The sequence below is a fragment of the Pituophis catenifer genome, unplaced genomic scaffold (assembly GCF_029215685.1).
Source record: "Pituophis catenifer annectens isolate HBS135680 unplaced genomic scaffold, rPitCat1.0.hap2 SCAF_2, whole genome shotgun sequence".
Classification (NCBI taxonomy): Eukaryota; Metazoa; Chordata; class Lepidosauria; order Squamata; family Colubridae; genus Pituophis; species Pituophis catenifer.
In genome coordinates this window covers 151116699-151134143 of record NW_027256882.1, presented here as the reverse complement: position 1 = coordinate 151134143, position 17445 = coordinate 151116699, and the positions used below count along the sequence as shown (strand labels likewise).

The 17445-nt window shown below is 39.6% G+C and overlaps 1 protein-coding gene across 1 annotated transcript in view; it reads left to right on the top strand.

The window, feature by feature from the left end:
- Positions 1 to 17445, top strand: part of ANKFN1 (ankyrin repeat and fibronectin type III domain containing 1) — a 129550-nt gene that overhangs the window by 34720 nt on the left and 77385 nt on the right. The window contains exons 5-6 of the mRNA XM_070934819.1: positions 7388 to 7485; positions 11001 to 11091. Of these exons, the coding sequence (XP_070790920.1) occupies positions 7388 to 7485; positions 11001 to 11091 (189 nt within the window). The remainder of the gene's footprint in view (positions 1 to 7387; positions 7486 to 11000; positions 11092 to 17445) is intronic.

The following is a 17445-nucleotide window of genomic DNA, read 5'->3' as shown; positions in this document are numbered from 1 at the left end:
AACTAAAAAAACCCCCAATTAACTATTTTTTTAAAGCTCCCAAAGGGGAAAAAAACTTACCTAATAGAACAGGGGTCTCCAACGTTGGCAACTTTAACACTTGTAGACTTCAACTCCCAGAATTCCTCAGCCTGCTTTGGTTTGCTGGCTGAGGAATTCTGGGAGTTGAAGTCCACAACTCTCTGCCTGCTTGATTGCAGGCAGGGAGATTCAGTTGCTTGCTGATGCAATGGATTGCAGGGATTACAGCAAGGCGTTGCGACCAGCAAGCTGGGGGGGAGGGGGAGGGATTTTTGCTACCGATTACCAGGCAACAGCTGAGATCATCAGAGCTGGGCTCATCAGAGCCATTTAAAAGGAAAAAAGGGCTCTGATGATCGCGCGGCTCAGCTGGGCATGGAGGGCGGCGGCAGGGATTTTTGCTACCAGTTCTCCGAACTGCCCGCCGCCATTCCTACCTACTCGCCCGAGACTGTCCGAACCAGGAGCATTTCACCCCTGGAAATAGGGTATTAAAACCTTGTTATTTTCTTTCTGGACTTAGCAATAGTTCACTGTCATCCTCAAGAGTCTACTAGGCCAAGCTTTATTATTAGTCCAGAAGTTGTTGAATTGACATGCATGACAATGGCTTTCCAATTACTTAGCACTATATGTTTTGCTTCTTGTATATTTTGATGATATCTTTTACAAATATGTGGCCTGAGAATGGTTTCCTACCCATCCATCTTTCTTTGAATCCTTTATCATTTTTAATCAGTGGTGGGATTCAACCAGTGTAACAACTGGTTTGCTGAGCATGCGCTTCACTCATGCATGCTCGCTTCGCTCGCATGCCTGCCAATCCATTAGAAAACACAATTAAAAGCAGTGTTAAAAGCACTAAAAACAGCTGAGGCGCAGCAATCCGCTCTGCCGCGCCTATCAGCTGGGCTTCAAATGAACAAAATAAAGGTAGGTATAGCACTGTGGCAGGCGGGCAGACCCAGCTGATGGTCAGAGCGAACCAGTTCGCTCTCAGCTGATCATCGGAGCAACTGGCTTGCCCAAAAGCAGACCGAATAGGCTGAATCCATCCATGTTTTTAATGTGTGAGAACGAGGGAATTTTCAATGTATTCGCAGCAGTTGTATTGGTTATTTGAAATTAACTTAAATCTCAAATCAGTGTGTGTGTGTGTGTGTGTGTGTGTGTATGTTTTCTGAGGTTTTCGCGGGTGTTTGAATGTAGGTCTTTGGTTATTCGGGTTTTCTCCCGCGTAAAATTGGAGGTTTCTTGGCAACGTTTCGACGAAGTCTCATTCGTCATCTTCAGGCTGGTGTTCTCGGCTTCGTGCTCCTAGAAGCACGAAGCCGAGAACACCAGCCTGAAGATGACGAATGAGACTTCGTTGAAACGTTGCCAAGAAACTTCCAATTTTATGCGGGAGAAAACCCGAATAACCAAAGACATATATATATATATAGGCTTTGCTTCCACCTGTCTGGGCCCTTGGCAGATGGCCACTCGTAGATAGAAGGCTGCCCTTATTTTCAGTTTTGCTGCTATTCACATTTAGAGGTAGTTCCTGATTAGTGATTTCTCTGTTTGTGCATTCACAACAGTCATAGGGTCTGCAGTTGAATGATCACCATTTGTGATCATTCTTCCAACAAGCTTCTAACAAGCAAAGTCAGTAGAGATGCTGGCAGTAAATTGTATATTGTGGTGTCAAGTTAATTGTAAGTGTATGATATTAGATTTAATGAATACAGTTGATTTGCTAAATGACCACAGTGGAACAGATGTTGTAAATCTGGTGTCATCAAATGATATTCCACTGAATGACCACTTCACTAAGTAAGAAAATAAGAAAATAAGACTCAGGGAAACACGGGTATCTATCATCTATCTACTATCATCCATCCGTCCGTCAATCCATCCGTCTGTCTGTCTGTCTATCTATCTATCTATCTATCTATCTATCTATCTATCTATCTATCTATCTATCTATCTATCTATCTATCTATCTTATTGTCAATTATATTTAGAGCCCACCACATTTGTACACAGAAAATGTCACTATCTGTCAATGTAAACAATTCAAACCTTGATAGAGCTAGATAAGTCTTAGCTTTCATGTAGAGTTTAATGCCATTTATTCCCTGTTGTGTTCGTTCTCAGGAAGTGAAACAGGGAAAGAACACAACAAGAACAAATGGCCTTAAACCTTACATCTCCCCCCCCCATCAATCTGGCTTCGCTATTATGGCTAGGGTTAAAAGGAGACATAGTATTAATATATTTGATGAGCATCAGAGTGGAGAAGGCCTCTTTAAGATATATCTTCATCAAAACTCCTGTACTGTCCTCTATCTCTCAATCAAGGTCATTGGCATAGATAGATTTACCACAGAAGCTCAACGCTGAAATAAAACATAATAAATGGCTAATCTAAACACACATATCCCAGCAACAAGATCTTGAGAGCTTAATGACTAGGGGGGAAATGAGGACAGCCACTGACTTTTTTGGATTATTAATAAGATGCTCTGTGTATGAACAATAAACCTGAGTCCTATTTTAGCTAGAGAACTAAACAATGTGCCATATGAAACACTACAAAGGCATAAAAAGATAATCTGTCACTGCTCCTGACAAATGTGTTTGTTTTCAGATGTGGAGAAAAAGTTCGGCTTTTCTCTAGTGCTTACAGTGACAGATAGATAAGTCCCCAATTGGGAAACTAATAGCTTTGCAACATGGTATATAGAGTTTGAGGAGATGTGCATCTTGAATCTCTGAAATTCAAAGTACACTTTAATACATAGCATTCCCACTGATTTTCCTGTGTAGCAACCCTGTGAGATAGGCTGAACTAAGTGAGCGTGGCTAGTCCAAAGTCACTCAGTAAGTGTCTATGATTGAAAGTGGACTAACTCTTCAGTCTCCCTGCGCCTAAGCTAAGACTTTAATATGGCATCACCCTGGCCTTTAATCGGAGACTATCCTTATTTCTTTTGTAGGAGGCTGGAAGCCTTAATTAAACCAATTTCTTCTTAAAATGTAATGAGCAACATGTGAAATCAAAAAATAGGCAAACTGTGACCCATCGGGTCATCATTTCAGACATCAAATTCCTCAGTGCCTTCAATAATAGCAGAGCTTCTAATATACTTGAAAAGTTCTTAAAAATTCAGGCTACATTCAGAGATGTATCTGCCTTGAAAATGGGTCTAGGGCAATTTGTCATGACCGACTTGCTGTGGATAGCTGGGATGAGATGGCCGTGGCGAGTTGTCCCATTCCATTGAAAATAGCTCATGTTGAACTGTGTAGCACATTCAACCATCAGTGCAAGATGTGTTTTATGACATTTTGTATATTGTCATAAGCTATTTTATGATAATGTTTCTATCATAACATGTTTTATGAAACTTGCTGAATTTTAATTTCACAGAAATCATGGGATGGGATGGGATGGATTGGGGTGGGGTAGGGTGGAACAGAATACCATGAAGAAGAAAGCAAAGCAGACATTCAGCCATCTAGACCAGTATTTCTTAACCTTAGCAAGTTGAAGACGTCTGGACTTCGACTCCCAGAATTCCTCAGCCAGCATGGCTGCCTGGGGAATTCTGGGAGTTGAAGTCCACCCACCTTCAACCTTGCCCAGGTTGGGGAACACCAATCTAGACCAAAAGTTTGGAATGCTCTGAGTTTCAATTCATGTGCATTCATATAATAAATGTTGTACTAAATTACTGTATAGTTTCCAACAGATATAACTTGATTCTTTCCAGGCCTATCTGTACTTACTCAATGTGGCTATACAATTAGGCAAGAAATGCCCACATACAATACAATTCACACATTTCATCATAAACAATATTTTAAAAGTGCAATGTAAGAAAGCAGAACTGACAGAAGTGTTTATTCTTTGCCTAGCTACCTGTCTTTGTTACCCATTCTTGCTATATCTGGGCTACCAGAGGTATCAACCTGGTTTTTATTTGGATATAAGATGGCTATTCTTAAGGGCAAAATTAAAAATTAGAACTAATTCACATAGTTTTTTTGAAGAGCTTCTATAATGACAGCTACGTTTTAATAATGCTTTCTGAGGTCTGCTTACAATATTTAAATTCCCCCCATGAGATAATGTAATTTTTAAAAAGTCATGGCAGGATGAAAAAATTGATAAACTAATATTTAAGAATAAATATTGTTTTATGCGCAATGTGCAATAATCAGTTCTGATCATCCCTTTGCATTCTTTGCATTCTTTGACTGTTGCTTTGCTCCTTATGACAGTATTTGTGTGAATTATCCCGTCAGGTACACAGGACAAAATGCATGTGGACTAGAGCTGTATAAACAGAGAGTTTCCTCTGACTTCTTATTTTAGCACCAAATTGTCATTCGGTTGTTATTATGAAAAAAAACCTCATGAATTTATCACGAATGAAGTTGAATATACATACATGTCCCAGGATAATGTTGCAGGATCCAATCTGAGTCGGTCACTGGGACCACAGGTTTTGTCTTCTCAGCTTTTGGACTCATGCTAGAGCCCATCCTCAGGGAACTCCTTCCTAGCAGAGTGTGTGCTAGGAATTTATATGGTGTGTGCTACAAATGTGTGGAATTTATATGGTACCTGTTGTATATGCCTTTTTAGATGTTGATCAGGATCTGTTGATGGTTGGTTTTTAAGTTGTTAACTGTAATTTGTTTGTGCTGCACAGCCCTTACCTTCTAAATACTTGATAGTCTGGTGATAAATCAGCACTCCTGTTGATTGACAAGGGGCATGTTTCCCAGGCTTCAATCACTTCCCTGGCTGTTTTTTGTCCCTGCTCATCCAACAATCTTAGTAGCTGCAAAACTGAATGTGTATGAATTTATGAATGGTGAATTTATCTCTGTTCTGACACTGTTTGTGTGATAAAAGTCACTGTCCAGGAGCCCTGTTCTTTATCTGACTAATGAAATGTTCAGTAGCAACAAAGAACTGATTTTCAAGACAGCTGGAGGTGGTTGGGAGAAGAATGTTGCTGCTTTAGTATGAGCAAAATCAAGCTCTAAATAAACCATAGTGATTTTCTTTTCTGCTTCTGATAAGCAAGAGAAGTCAACATAGTGAGGTCATCCCTTTGAAGAGGGCCACCTATCAATCATAAAAGAGGATATAGTTTTCATAAGAGATAATTAATGTAGCTTAAAAAGAAATACTGTATATCTGTATACAGACAATCTTATCTGCATTGCTAATCCCAAGAAAGTTTTGTGAAAAAGAACAATAATATTGAGCACGCTACAGATAGGCAAAAGATTTTCTTTATTTTAAATGCATTATTTTTGGCTTTATCTTTCCTTTTCAAAATTCAACAGCCCATTTCTTTAAAAATCACACTTGAAAGAGGCTTCTTTTGATATTCTTAGCCTGTAATGGATATTCTCTTGCATCACTGTATTCATATTACTTTAATTCAAGCCCATTGATACTGGCTCAATGTTGTTTTCGATGAGATTTGACTTAAGGTGGATTCTGAAATGCATAGGGCATGCCACAGTTGCTCTTTAAGATTATAATAGCAAACATTTTAACAATTATAACATTTTATGTTCTTTTACTTCCCTTTTATCTTCTCTCTTCTTTGATTTCTAGTCATTTGGCCCAAATTTACTAAAATATAGTTAATCCTGGTTCTTGATTATGCTTGACGTATTGCTTCCTTTTCTTTCTATCAGTTACCTACACTGCACATTTCTATCATGTGCAATGAAATACAAAGAATGGCCTCAAATTCCCCCCCCCTCCTCCCCCAGTACAGGTCTTCAGACAAGACAGCACATTCCTTTTGTTTGACATTAAACAACTAGGATGGTCTTCTCCAATTTATGCTGGCACTGTAATGGAACTTGTCTGTTTTGGCAGTTTGTATATCCAGCTTTGCTTTTAGGTGATTTAATGCAGCAAACGTTATAAAGCCCAGAAAAATTGTGGTTTACAATGGAAAATGTGAAAGGCCATCAAATATAATGACACTTACTGGCACATTATAATGAATGGCAGCTATGCATAGGAAAGAGAGAAGCCCTACAAGATGTTTGATTAACAGCCTTTCATGGTGCTGGCTGGAGATAGTGCTGTGGCTCTTAGTAAAATCACTGATACTCATGTTGTTAAAGCCTTGGGGAATGCAAGGCTAAGAGAGAAAAGCTAACATTTATTGAACTTGGATGTATTACTTCTCATAGTAGGTTTGAAGAGGGGAAATTTTTGGAAGAGGGACTTAGAGCTAAAGACCCATAGGAAGCATAATATAGAATAATTAATCAGTGGAACGTCTTGCCTCCTGAAGTTGTGGGTGCTCCAACACTGGAGATTTTAAAGAAGAGATTAGACAATAATTTGTCTGAAATGGTATAGTTTCCTGCTTGACCAGGAGGTTGGAGAAGAAGACCTCCAACATCCCTTCCAACTCTGTTATTCTGTTAGAAGAAATGTATCACTGCTCTTGGCCAGGATACAAGAGAAGGTAGAACTTACTTTACATGAAGGATCAGATGTGATACCAAATTTGGTATCAGGATTTAGATGTGGTACCAAATTTGGGCAGTAGAAATTTGGAAGTTACTAGATGATGACAGAGAAAACTTTAACTCTTTGCTGATATCTAGTGGTTATCTGAATTTTTGCAGCCCAAATCTGATAACCCTACATTAGGTATCAAACAAACATTTTCCAGTCTTTAAATGTTTTGGATTCTATTTCCATGTTTTCCTACCTCCCAGTGTTGCTAGCTGAAACAGTAACTATAATTATAAGAATGGAATTTCAACAAATATAACCTATTCCCTTATATTTTATTTATTAAGCATTGGTTTAATAATTTTATCTGTCAGCTGCAATTTGTATTCCTGTTTTTACTTGCTTGGCTTCAGTGGTGAAATCCAAATTCTTTTACTACAGGTTCTATGGGCATGACCTGGTGGGCCTGGTGTGGCTTGGTGGGCATGGCAGGGGAAGGATACTGCAAAATCCGCATTCCCTCCCCACTCTGGGGCCAGCCAGAGGTGGTATTTGCCGGTTCTCCGAACTACTCAAAATTTCTGCTACCAGTTCTCCAGAACCTGTCAGAACCTGCTGAATAGCACCCTTGCTTGGTTTATAGTATAATCTCATACATATCTTAAATATAAATCCCACTGACTGCAACTAGGTTTGTGCCCAGGCCATCAGAGATTGCATAAGATTGTCTAATTTTTAAAATTAAAAATAGTAAAATGATTTAAGAAAAATGGAAGGCAAAAATTGCCTTGAAGTGGTTTAGCATTTACAGACTTCCTCCTGAAGCAACCCAAGCCAATCTGACCTTCCCCTTTTTGGTTTGTTTTCTAGTGGAATGGAGCTGTTCCGAAGACTTTTCTCCTTTGGCCGGAGAAATCATAATGGAAAACCTTCAGTCTTTGAGATGCACTATTACTGGCCTCACAATGGTAAATGAAAAGTTGTTAATTCAAATTGCCTTTTTTCCCCCCTCTCAAATGCTAAGAGAAATCTCTGCTGGAGAGAAGCAGCTGAGTGCCATTTCTCTGGCAAGTCATTAAACACATTCTGTTCGACATACAGCATCCCCAAATCACCAAAGAGTAGGAAAGCCGCATCGCTTTTTGTGTGAGTTGCTATATTAGTGAGGAGAGATCAGAAAAGACTGGATTGAAAGCCGGCCATGCCATGGATCAGGGGCTAATCTTAGGGCAGATCAAAGGCTTTGAGAGATTCAATCCTGACTCCATGTCTGATGGCTAAAATAACAATTGTCTCTTCACTGCTTCACTGGGGAAACAAATGTCACTGGATGCACTAACTTGAAAGGGGAGAAGTATGTTTTTCTAAAGATTAAAAGTGGGTGGAAGATGGGCAATCCGATGAGCTCCTGACAGACAATCTGGTGAGAGTGAACACATTTACCTCCAAGTTGGTCCTTCCTAAGCAGCTGAATGTGGATTTGGTTGGTAATAAAAGAAAGCAAATAGAACAGCATCAATATCAGCAACAGAAATGAATTTATCAAAAAAATAAATAAATCAAGTACATTCTCTGTTTACAAAATGGCTAAATAAACATATGTTTATCATCTCCAAGCCTATAATGTTTACGATACTTCCAATCAGCATTACATTTAATTTATAACGGGTTTAAACTATGGTAAATCCAAGGAAGCCAGAATCAGGACAGGAGCATTACTGATTTTAAAACTGCTTAAAAACTAAGAATTTAGATTATATTGCTGCTGTCTGCACTGAATTTTATTTTGACGTTAATACTCCAAGTTTGAATAAGATGTTCTCAAACATTGAATTTGTGCCAGGTTCAGCTTCCGTTTATGCTTTGTGGCCAATATTTAGAGTATAGAGTAATTCATTAGGACCATTTCTAAGAGATTCAGGTGAACCGGAGAGCCTCAATGGCTCTCAGAGAGAGAGTGCTAATGACAGATGACCAGAAAGAAACATGATCCTTCCATTCCCCACCACTACCACCATCCAGTCAGAACTGATGAAGCCTCTTCGATGAGAAGCGAAACGTCTTCTTCCTCAAAAAAAAAAACCATAGTCCAGTTATCTTTTGAAAAAAGCACCTTTCAGACAACCGTGAACTGGAATGGCTAAGAATCTTCATAGACATTCTGAGAGAAAAGTTTCCAGCTTCAAATCAACAGTTGGGCAGCTGCATTACTGTCCTCCTCAAGTAGTCATCTTCAAATTATTTAGTAACCCAATCTAATCACTGAGCTTTTTCCTTAGGCCTTAGAGATAACATGAACTTTTGTGAGAGAACTGTGGTGAAGTATCCAAGATGAGTGTTAAATCTTTGAGGGTTCAGTCATTTATATCTCCAAAGTGAGGTGCATTGGCAGCTGAGCTTTCAAAACTCTCCCCTTGGTTCCAGATCTCTGATGACCTCCTTCTGGCAGGCAGAGATAGCAGAGAATCTCATCATATCCTGGTGCCAATTAGGAAAAAATGAGAGGAAAATTTAATTAAAACGAAGTGTGGCAGGTGTTCATCATTCCCTCCAAGAAATGTCTATTTTTCTTTTGAAAATCTACAAGGTGGTTAGGGATCTAGGCCTTTATTTTTCTTTTAGCAGCAGAAACACCCCATCTTGTCATAGCAGTCTGGAGTTTTTCACAGAGGCTGCTTCTCCTTTGCAGGACTTCCTGGACTGACTTTTTTTTTTGTTGTTGTTGTTAAAAGAAAGAGAAAGCACAAAGCCCCAGCCATTCTGTACATTTTCAAAAGTAAGTCCAATAATTTCCCTGTCTGTAAATGGACCTTGGATGGGTTGATTTATTTATTCATTCGTTCATTCATTCATTCATTTAAAGCAGCTGGAATATGACATCAGTCCTGCATAAATAAGATTGCATTTATTCAAAATTATATATCCCTGGTTTGGATATGAGCCTTGGGGATTTATGATGTTACTCTCTAAATAAGAAAAAAAATGGCATTCCGTTATTGTCTTTTTGGCTTAGATTTTAAAATATCAGTCAGGAGAAATTTCAAGATTTACTTCTACATTTCTCAATTTCCAAAATATTTTCCCTCTTCAGCTGATCTACTGATGTTCCCAATGCCCAGCAGTTAAGTATTTAAACAAAGAAAGAACAGTTGATGAGAGAGGTTGTTTTGGGGATGAAAGAAATTTTGACAGGGATAAAGGGCAGGGTGAGTAAATTTCAATTTTTTTCTAGACTGACTAGAAAAAAAAGAGATTTGTGATTGGGGAGGGTACGGTATACTACAAATCACTACCAAACATATACATTTTAAATGGAATAAGAATGAAAATAAATGCTAATAATTGCTTTGGTTTTTTTTTTTTAATATGAGGTTTTTCAATTTGCATTTCACCAAAATTATTACTCCCTACATACTGAAAAACTTTTTAAAAATTATGTGTTATGTAGCATAAGTCCCAATATGCGAACGCCGAGAACAAGGCAATCCAACAATAAGTATACTTAAGAGAAAATTGTATATAATACATTAATACTTGCAAATGTGGGTATAAGGGAAAAAAATATATTCAAGAATGTGAAAATATGAACTTTTTTTGCTGAGTTTGTAAGCTAATGAAAATATATAGAGAAATAAACTTGTGAAAGGGAAGGTGCAAAATTGAACAACATTGAAATTGAGGTGGGTAATTTTTAGGGATAGTTGAATGTTCTGGCCCAAAGTACATTATACAAAATGCATTTTGTATCTAATGTGTCCCAAAAGATGAGAAGCCAATACATAACAGAATCAGAGCAGACAGAAGTGAGATTTTAATCTTTTATTTTACTCCTGTGGTATACAGGCTAAACTCTGTTTCAAAATTGTATTTGCCTTAGAAGATGCTCACAGATTATTTCCCCCAAAGCCAGTACTGTACTATTTCCCTCATTTTCCTCAGTAATAGAGTAGAGGAGGAAAAGGTTAAATGTCTTCTCCACAGCTACTTAGAACTCATGTATTTTTTAATTGCTCTGGTAAGAGGCAAAGGAGGCTGAGGCTAGTAAGAGCAGAGGAAAAAAAGAAAGCATTCTCTCTGCCTTTTCTCGGGGTTTTAGTCTTGCGTGATCCTCCTCCTCCTCCTCCTTTTTTCTTCTCTTTCTTCTTTTCCTCACATTGTCCTTCGTCTCATTTGCCACCATGCTAGATAATCCCAAGTAGAGTGGAGATCTGCTCAAGTAGTTGATATCAAGGCGCTAATGTCTACATGAATTTGTCCTAAATAACAACAATAAAATGCTTCAAGTGCTATTTGTTCTGTTGAATAACATGAGCTGAAGCTCTGTACAAATTGGCAAGCACATCCCAATATAAATAGCTTCAGGAGAAAAATGTGTTTTCGTCACTACATTCATCTTTTCTACTGCATAATGATGTGACTTTGGAAAATGTACCTTGGCCATGTGTATAATCTTGACGTTTTGTCTTTTATTTTTCATTTACAGGGCCGAAGGTATTATGTCCAAGTGTACGCCCATAACATGAAAGGCTGGGGACAGCCTCAGACTTCCTTGCCTTGCTGTGCTTCTCCTTCTAGTAGGTTAAGAGCTTTCGGTATTGATGTTACATTTATATGACCAGTGTTTGTTCTGTGTGTGTGCGTGTCTTTCTCTCATTCTCTCCCTTTCTCACTCACTCATTCACTCACTCATTCTCTAGCTCGTAAAAAAAATTAACCTTGTAAAAAATTAGTAAAATGATGCTATTAGCAAGAAAAAAAAATGTTTAAAAGTGGCTACATCTCTACAGGGTTAAATGTCTGATTAAATGCTTTTAGTTAATTCTCTCTCCCTCTCCCTCTCTCTCTCTCTCCCCCTCCCCTTTCTCCCAAATTAAGGGGAGAAGTTAGACAGAGAAGCAAGAGGGAAGAGAAATGGAATGAATATACATGTCTGGCAGTTGACTCATGACAACTGGACTTCTTTTCTTCTTTGGTTTGAAATGCTTCACTGCTTATTCAAGTAATCAGTTGCCTTGACTCAACTTCCAGGCAACTCTATCTAGATGACTGAGAACTTTCATCTACAAACGTATGCAATTTTAAACCAATTCAGAACTTTCAATTAATATCCCCCGTTCTTCAGAAACTGGTGATCGTATTGGGTAATTGAGAGAAACGAACATAATACTGTATTGGTATTAGAAGATTTTTCTCATTCCGTTAAGGCCCACGCAAAAGGTGATGCAAAGGGATTGCAGGTCAGATGAGAAGCATTGTTTTCACTCTGTTGATTAATTTGGGACAGTTTGGGCAGCAAACTTGATATCATGACAAAGTCAGCTGAAGAGGTGGGGTTTTAATCTGATCCTATAATACCCAGAAAAATACATGCTCTGGTGACTCTTATGTATTACCAATCCATTCTTTAAATAGTAATTAGGCTCCAATTGTCATTTGAAGAAAAAAAAATCAGAATATTACAAAAATGCCTGGAGATGTATTTTTGTGCGGTATGTCTTTCCTTCCTGACATGCTGCTGTTTATAAATCATGATTCTGATGGTGCCCATGCTGACTTTCTTTGTTCCCACCATCTTTTAATCAGCCATTAGAATAATTTCTTATGCCTGAAAGTCTAATAAATTGTAGTTGGGAACTGTTGATACATGATCACAGTTTATTTTTGTCATAAATATTCTCTCCGGCATTGCTGCTCACAGTTCCGGTCCGTCTGCAACTACTTTAGTTCAGGGATCCCTAGAGTAGAATCCTGAAGTGGTTTCTCTCCACTTACCATATTGTTTTTCTGGTTTCACATGGTTGATAGATCATAGTGTATTCTTCACATGTATTTTTTCTCAAAAAAAGTCCTGCTTTAGTTTACTTCTCAGTGCCCCATGTGGCATCCAATAATTCCACGGTCCCCACCCATCAACACTTTCCAGCAGTTCAAGACTGTTTTGTTTTTTCGTTATTCTTGGTTTTTGCTCAATTGACAAGAAAGTCACATTGCACAAAGAAGATCAATAGAAGGAGAGAAATTATGGGTGCGATACATCTTATTGGTAAGATAAAAGATGTAAACATCTTGGCAAATTTTCAGAAGGATAGCAAGCATGATTCTTAGACTTCGGAAAGGATGATTTATTTTCCCTTCATCTATATCTTAGTTTCTTGGATTCTTTTTTATCACTTTGCATAAAATACAATGCACATACAAAATTGCAGAAAGACAGATGCGGCTGCTAAAGAACTACACTCACACTGCCATAGACACACACATACACACCGAATTGAAGGTTTATTGTTATTGTTTAACTGGCGCCAGGAATATGCAAAAATGGGAATATAGAGAATCTGGTAGCTAAAATGAAAGGACCTGAACGTTTTCTTGTATTTTATAAACAAACATTCAGTACTGTAACTGTCCAGTTTTTAGAGATTCCAGCAAAATAGAAAGTCAACAAAATCTGCTGAACTCAAGTATAGATCATCATTCAGCAACTCTCATCCCAAAGCTTTGGGATGGCAAAGTCAGCCTAAAATATAACTATTTCTAGATTACCAGCCTTTCTGAAAATCCAGATTTCTGATTCTACAGTAAAATGACTGTTTTGATACTATTTTGATTTGTGAAGATTTGAGGATGCAATAGAAATGGGCATGTTTACTTATCTTTGCAGGGAATCAATGTACCAGTCAGGGTTCATTGATCAAAAATAAATAACCCCTTGCTTAGCCCTGAAACAACTAATTTACTCAGATAACATCTTGCTTATCATTGAAACACAAATCCTTTGTCTTTGGTTTTGCTGGGTTTAGAGCAGGAGTGAAATGCTACCAGTTCACACCAGTTCGGGCAAACTGGTAATGATAAAAGCTACCGGTTCATCTGAACCAATATTTCCGACGATCAGCTGTGCCACATGATTTATATTCACTAGAAAGCAGGAAATCCTGCTTTCTAGCAAATCTAAATTGCAGAGCACAGCTGTTCCCCCCCTCACTGTTCTATTTACCTTGTTAAACAGCGTGCATTTGGCGCACACTGCACATTAAGTGTGCATTTGGTGTGCATTGCGCATACATGCACAGCATGCATTTAGTGTGCACTGCACATGTGTGTGCAACATGTTTTATGTGCACACTGTGCATGTGTATGCAGCATGCTTTATGTGCACATTGCACATGTGTGTGCACAACGTGCATTTGGCGTGCACCACGCATGCGCAGGCAGCAAACCGGTGGCAATCCGCAGAAGATTTCACCACTGGTTTAGAATCCTTTCTCCTGTTCTGATATTCACTGACCACACTGGAATACTGAAAGCTGGGCGGTGGGACAAGGCAGCCAAGCATTGTCTAACATGAGCATAAACCACCTCATGCAATATAAAGCAATGACATGCTGTGTTTCAACAGTGGTATTCACTACTTAAAATCAAAAGTTAATCTCAAAAGAAGTAGGATAATCTGGGATGTACTGTAATTACAAAGCTGACAATTAACATCTGACACTTTTTATAGAAATACTGTAACATTGATATCTCTATAAATCTGGAAAAAATACTAACAAACTTTAAGAAAGATTCAGTTTCTGATTTTCTCTGCTTCAGGGGAAGTTTGCTTTCATTCAGACATCTTGCAGATCAATGTGATTCGGACAGTCCTGATGAAAGGGATGTAATCCCTGCAGTTGTGATTCTGACTACCTGTATCTTAGTACATGTCCTCCCCCACCCCCTCACTGGACAAGGCATGTAGTTGGGTCAATCTGTTCAATGTTTCCTTGTAAGTGGAAGTGCATTGGTCTGCTCTGGAGAGGCAGTTATCTGTCATCTCCTCAAGAGACCATCACTTGACTCAGTGGAACTGGACAATTTCTCTCCAGTCTCCAAACTTCCCTTTTTAACGAAGTCATTGAGAAGGTGATCTGCTTGCACATCCAAAAGGGCCTGGATTATCTGGTCTCTTTCCAGTCAGGATTCAGACTGATTATAGCTTTGATTATGCTTGTTTCTAATTTCACCTAGGCTCAGAATGGGGCTCCTTGACCTCCTATTGGCTTTTAACATCATCAGTCATGGTGTCTTTCTGAATCCCAATTCAGGGGACTGGGAATGGGAGGCGTGATGTTGCAATGGTTTCAGTTCGTTTGTTCATAGCTCGTTCCAGCTGATGTCAGGCTAAGATCTAACAATACACCTCTTCTCAGTTCCCATCTGAAATGATTACTGAAAACCAGGGTATTTCATGGGTAAATCATATGACAAACAATCAGAATAGATGGCTACTGTGGGATCTGATGGACTTCAGAGACAAAGTTCGTTAAAATGCAGAAGGTGTTCTTTTTTTACTGAGACTTTAACAAAAAAAAATACTTTAAAAAACTAAAATAAGGAAATAATGTACTAGACAGCAGGTAGCAAGCTTTGATACACATATCAGGTTCTCTAATTCTAAGACTTAAGAGTCAATCTAACTGCATGCCAATACAGACTTCAGAATGCAGCTGGAAAGGGAAGAGGTTGATGAAGATGCTACACTCCTTCTGTACTCACCTCTTCCTGTATGGTGTTGTACTGCGTGTGTAAGCCCATAGCATTTAGGCTTAAGGGAGTTGATTACTGTAAAAGCTCCTGTTATACAGATGGTTCTCATTTACTGACCGTTTGTATAGTGACCATTATAATGGCACTGAATGAGTGATAGTTACAACCAGACCTTGTACATATGACCATTACTGCATATCCGTGGTCATGTGATTGCAGTTTGCAACTTTCTCTGCTGGCTTCCCACAAGCCAGGGGTTGGGAGTGGGGGGCACCATGCTGCGGTGGTTTTCCTCCTTCCTCTCCGACCGTACGCAGTTTGTGTTGGCAGGGGGGCAGAGGTCGACCTCGAGGTGCCTTGTTTGTGGGGTGCTGCAAGGGTCAGTCCTCTCACCCCTTCTGTTCAACATTTATGTGAATCCGCTGGGCGAGATCATCCGTGGTTTCGGGGTGAAGTTCCACAAGTACGCTGACGACACTCAGCTGTACATCTCCACCTGGACCATCCCAATGATGCCCTTGACGTGATGTCCCAGTGCCTGGAGGCCGTGCAGATCTGGGTGGGGAGGAACAGGCTTAGACTCAACCCTTCCAAGACCGAGTGGCTGTGGTTTCTGGCGTCCCGGTATAGTCAGCTGGTTCCATCGCTGACTATTGGGGGCAAGATCTTGGCCCCCTCAGAGAGGGCTCACAACTTGGGTGTTCTCCTGGATGCACAGCTGTCTTTGAAAGATCATATGACGGCCATGGCCAGGGGAACTTTCTATCAGGTTCTCCTGATACGCCAGTTGCGTCCCTTTCTGGACCGGGATGCCCTGCGCACGGTCACTCATGCCCTCGTCACGTCCTGTCTGGACTACTGTAACACTCTCTATATGGGGCTCCCCTTGAAGAGCATTCGGAGGCTCCAACTGGTCCAGAATGCAGCCGCGCGGGTGATTATGGGGGCGACTTGGCGCACCTACGTAACACCTCTCCTGCGCGAGCTGCACTGGCTCCCGGTGGTCTTCCGGATGCGATTCAAGGTGTTACCACCTTTAAAGCGTTCCATGGCTTAGGACCGAGGTATATACAAGACCGCCTTCTGCCACCGACAACCTCCCACCAGCCAATACGCTCCCACAGAGAGGGGCTCCTCAGGGTGCCGTCGGCCAAACAATGCCGACTGGCGACACCCAGGGGGAGAGCCTTCTCTGTGGGGGCACCAGCCCTCTGGAATGAGCTGCCCCTAGAGGTTCGTATGATCCCTGACCTGCATACCTTTCACCGTGCCCTGATGACCCTTCTGTTCCAACAAGCCGGGCTGGCCTAATATGAATTTTATAATGGGTGTATGTTAGTTTTTAATTTGTGGGCCAAATTTTTATATATTCGATTTTAAATTGTTTTTAAATTTTGTAAATCTATATGTGTTTTAATATGGCTGTACACCGCCCTGAGTCCTTCGGGAGAAGGGCAGTATAGAAATCCAATAAACATAAACATAAACATAAACATAAACATAAACATAAACATAAACATAAACATAAACATAAACATAAACATAAACATAAACATAAACATAAACATAAACAAGCAAAGTCAAGCAGGGGAAGCCAGCAGGAAGTTGGAAGTCAGTCATGTGAGATCCTCACATAAATACCCATACAGTCCTTGTTTAAGCTGCTGTTACTAGACACTGAAGTCACATGGTGGTTTTTTTTTTTTAAATTTATAATCCCATATGTTTTCAGTTCTAGTTAGTGTTGATAAATGAGGATTACCTGTATCAGCATGCACAGAAAACTTAAAACCATCTGGGAAGCATTTGCCACAATATACAGGGGATCAACCCAAAGTTTGTGTTTTAGCTTTTTAACTCTTGGCTTGAGCCAAGTTAACAAGTTATTCAAGGACTTCGCCTTAGTTTGTTATCTATTGTTGTTTCCAATATAGGCCTTTGCCTATTAACAGTTTGATATCAGCAAGCTAAATAAATATTTTTCATACAGGTAATGCACAAAAACAGTTCCACCTTCAATTTTTCTTTTTCTGGAAAACAACCAGGTAGGATTGGCTGAGGGAACAGCAACATAGCTGAGGATTTGTCTTTTTGAATATGATCTGCTGACATTGGTGTTGATAGAGTGGAGAGAGATTGAGCCCAGGGCTCCTGCTTTTCAGGGTTTCCAAAAGACACCCGTGAAGACAGAAAGATATCAGTATGATGATATCCAACATTACCTCTGCCACCCAGGAGATGCTGTTGAGGTTCTTCTCCAGTGCCTGGAGGCTGTAGAGGTCTGAATGGAGAAGAACAAAATTTAGCTCAATCCTGTCAAAATAGAGCAACTGTGAGTTTTGAATCCTTCTCCACACAGATTTGGGGACTTTCTCTCTCTGGCTTTGAGCCAGGTTTAC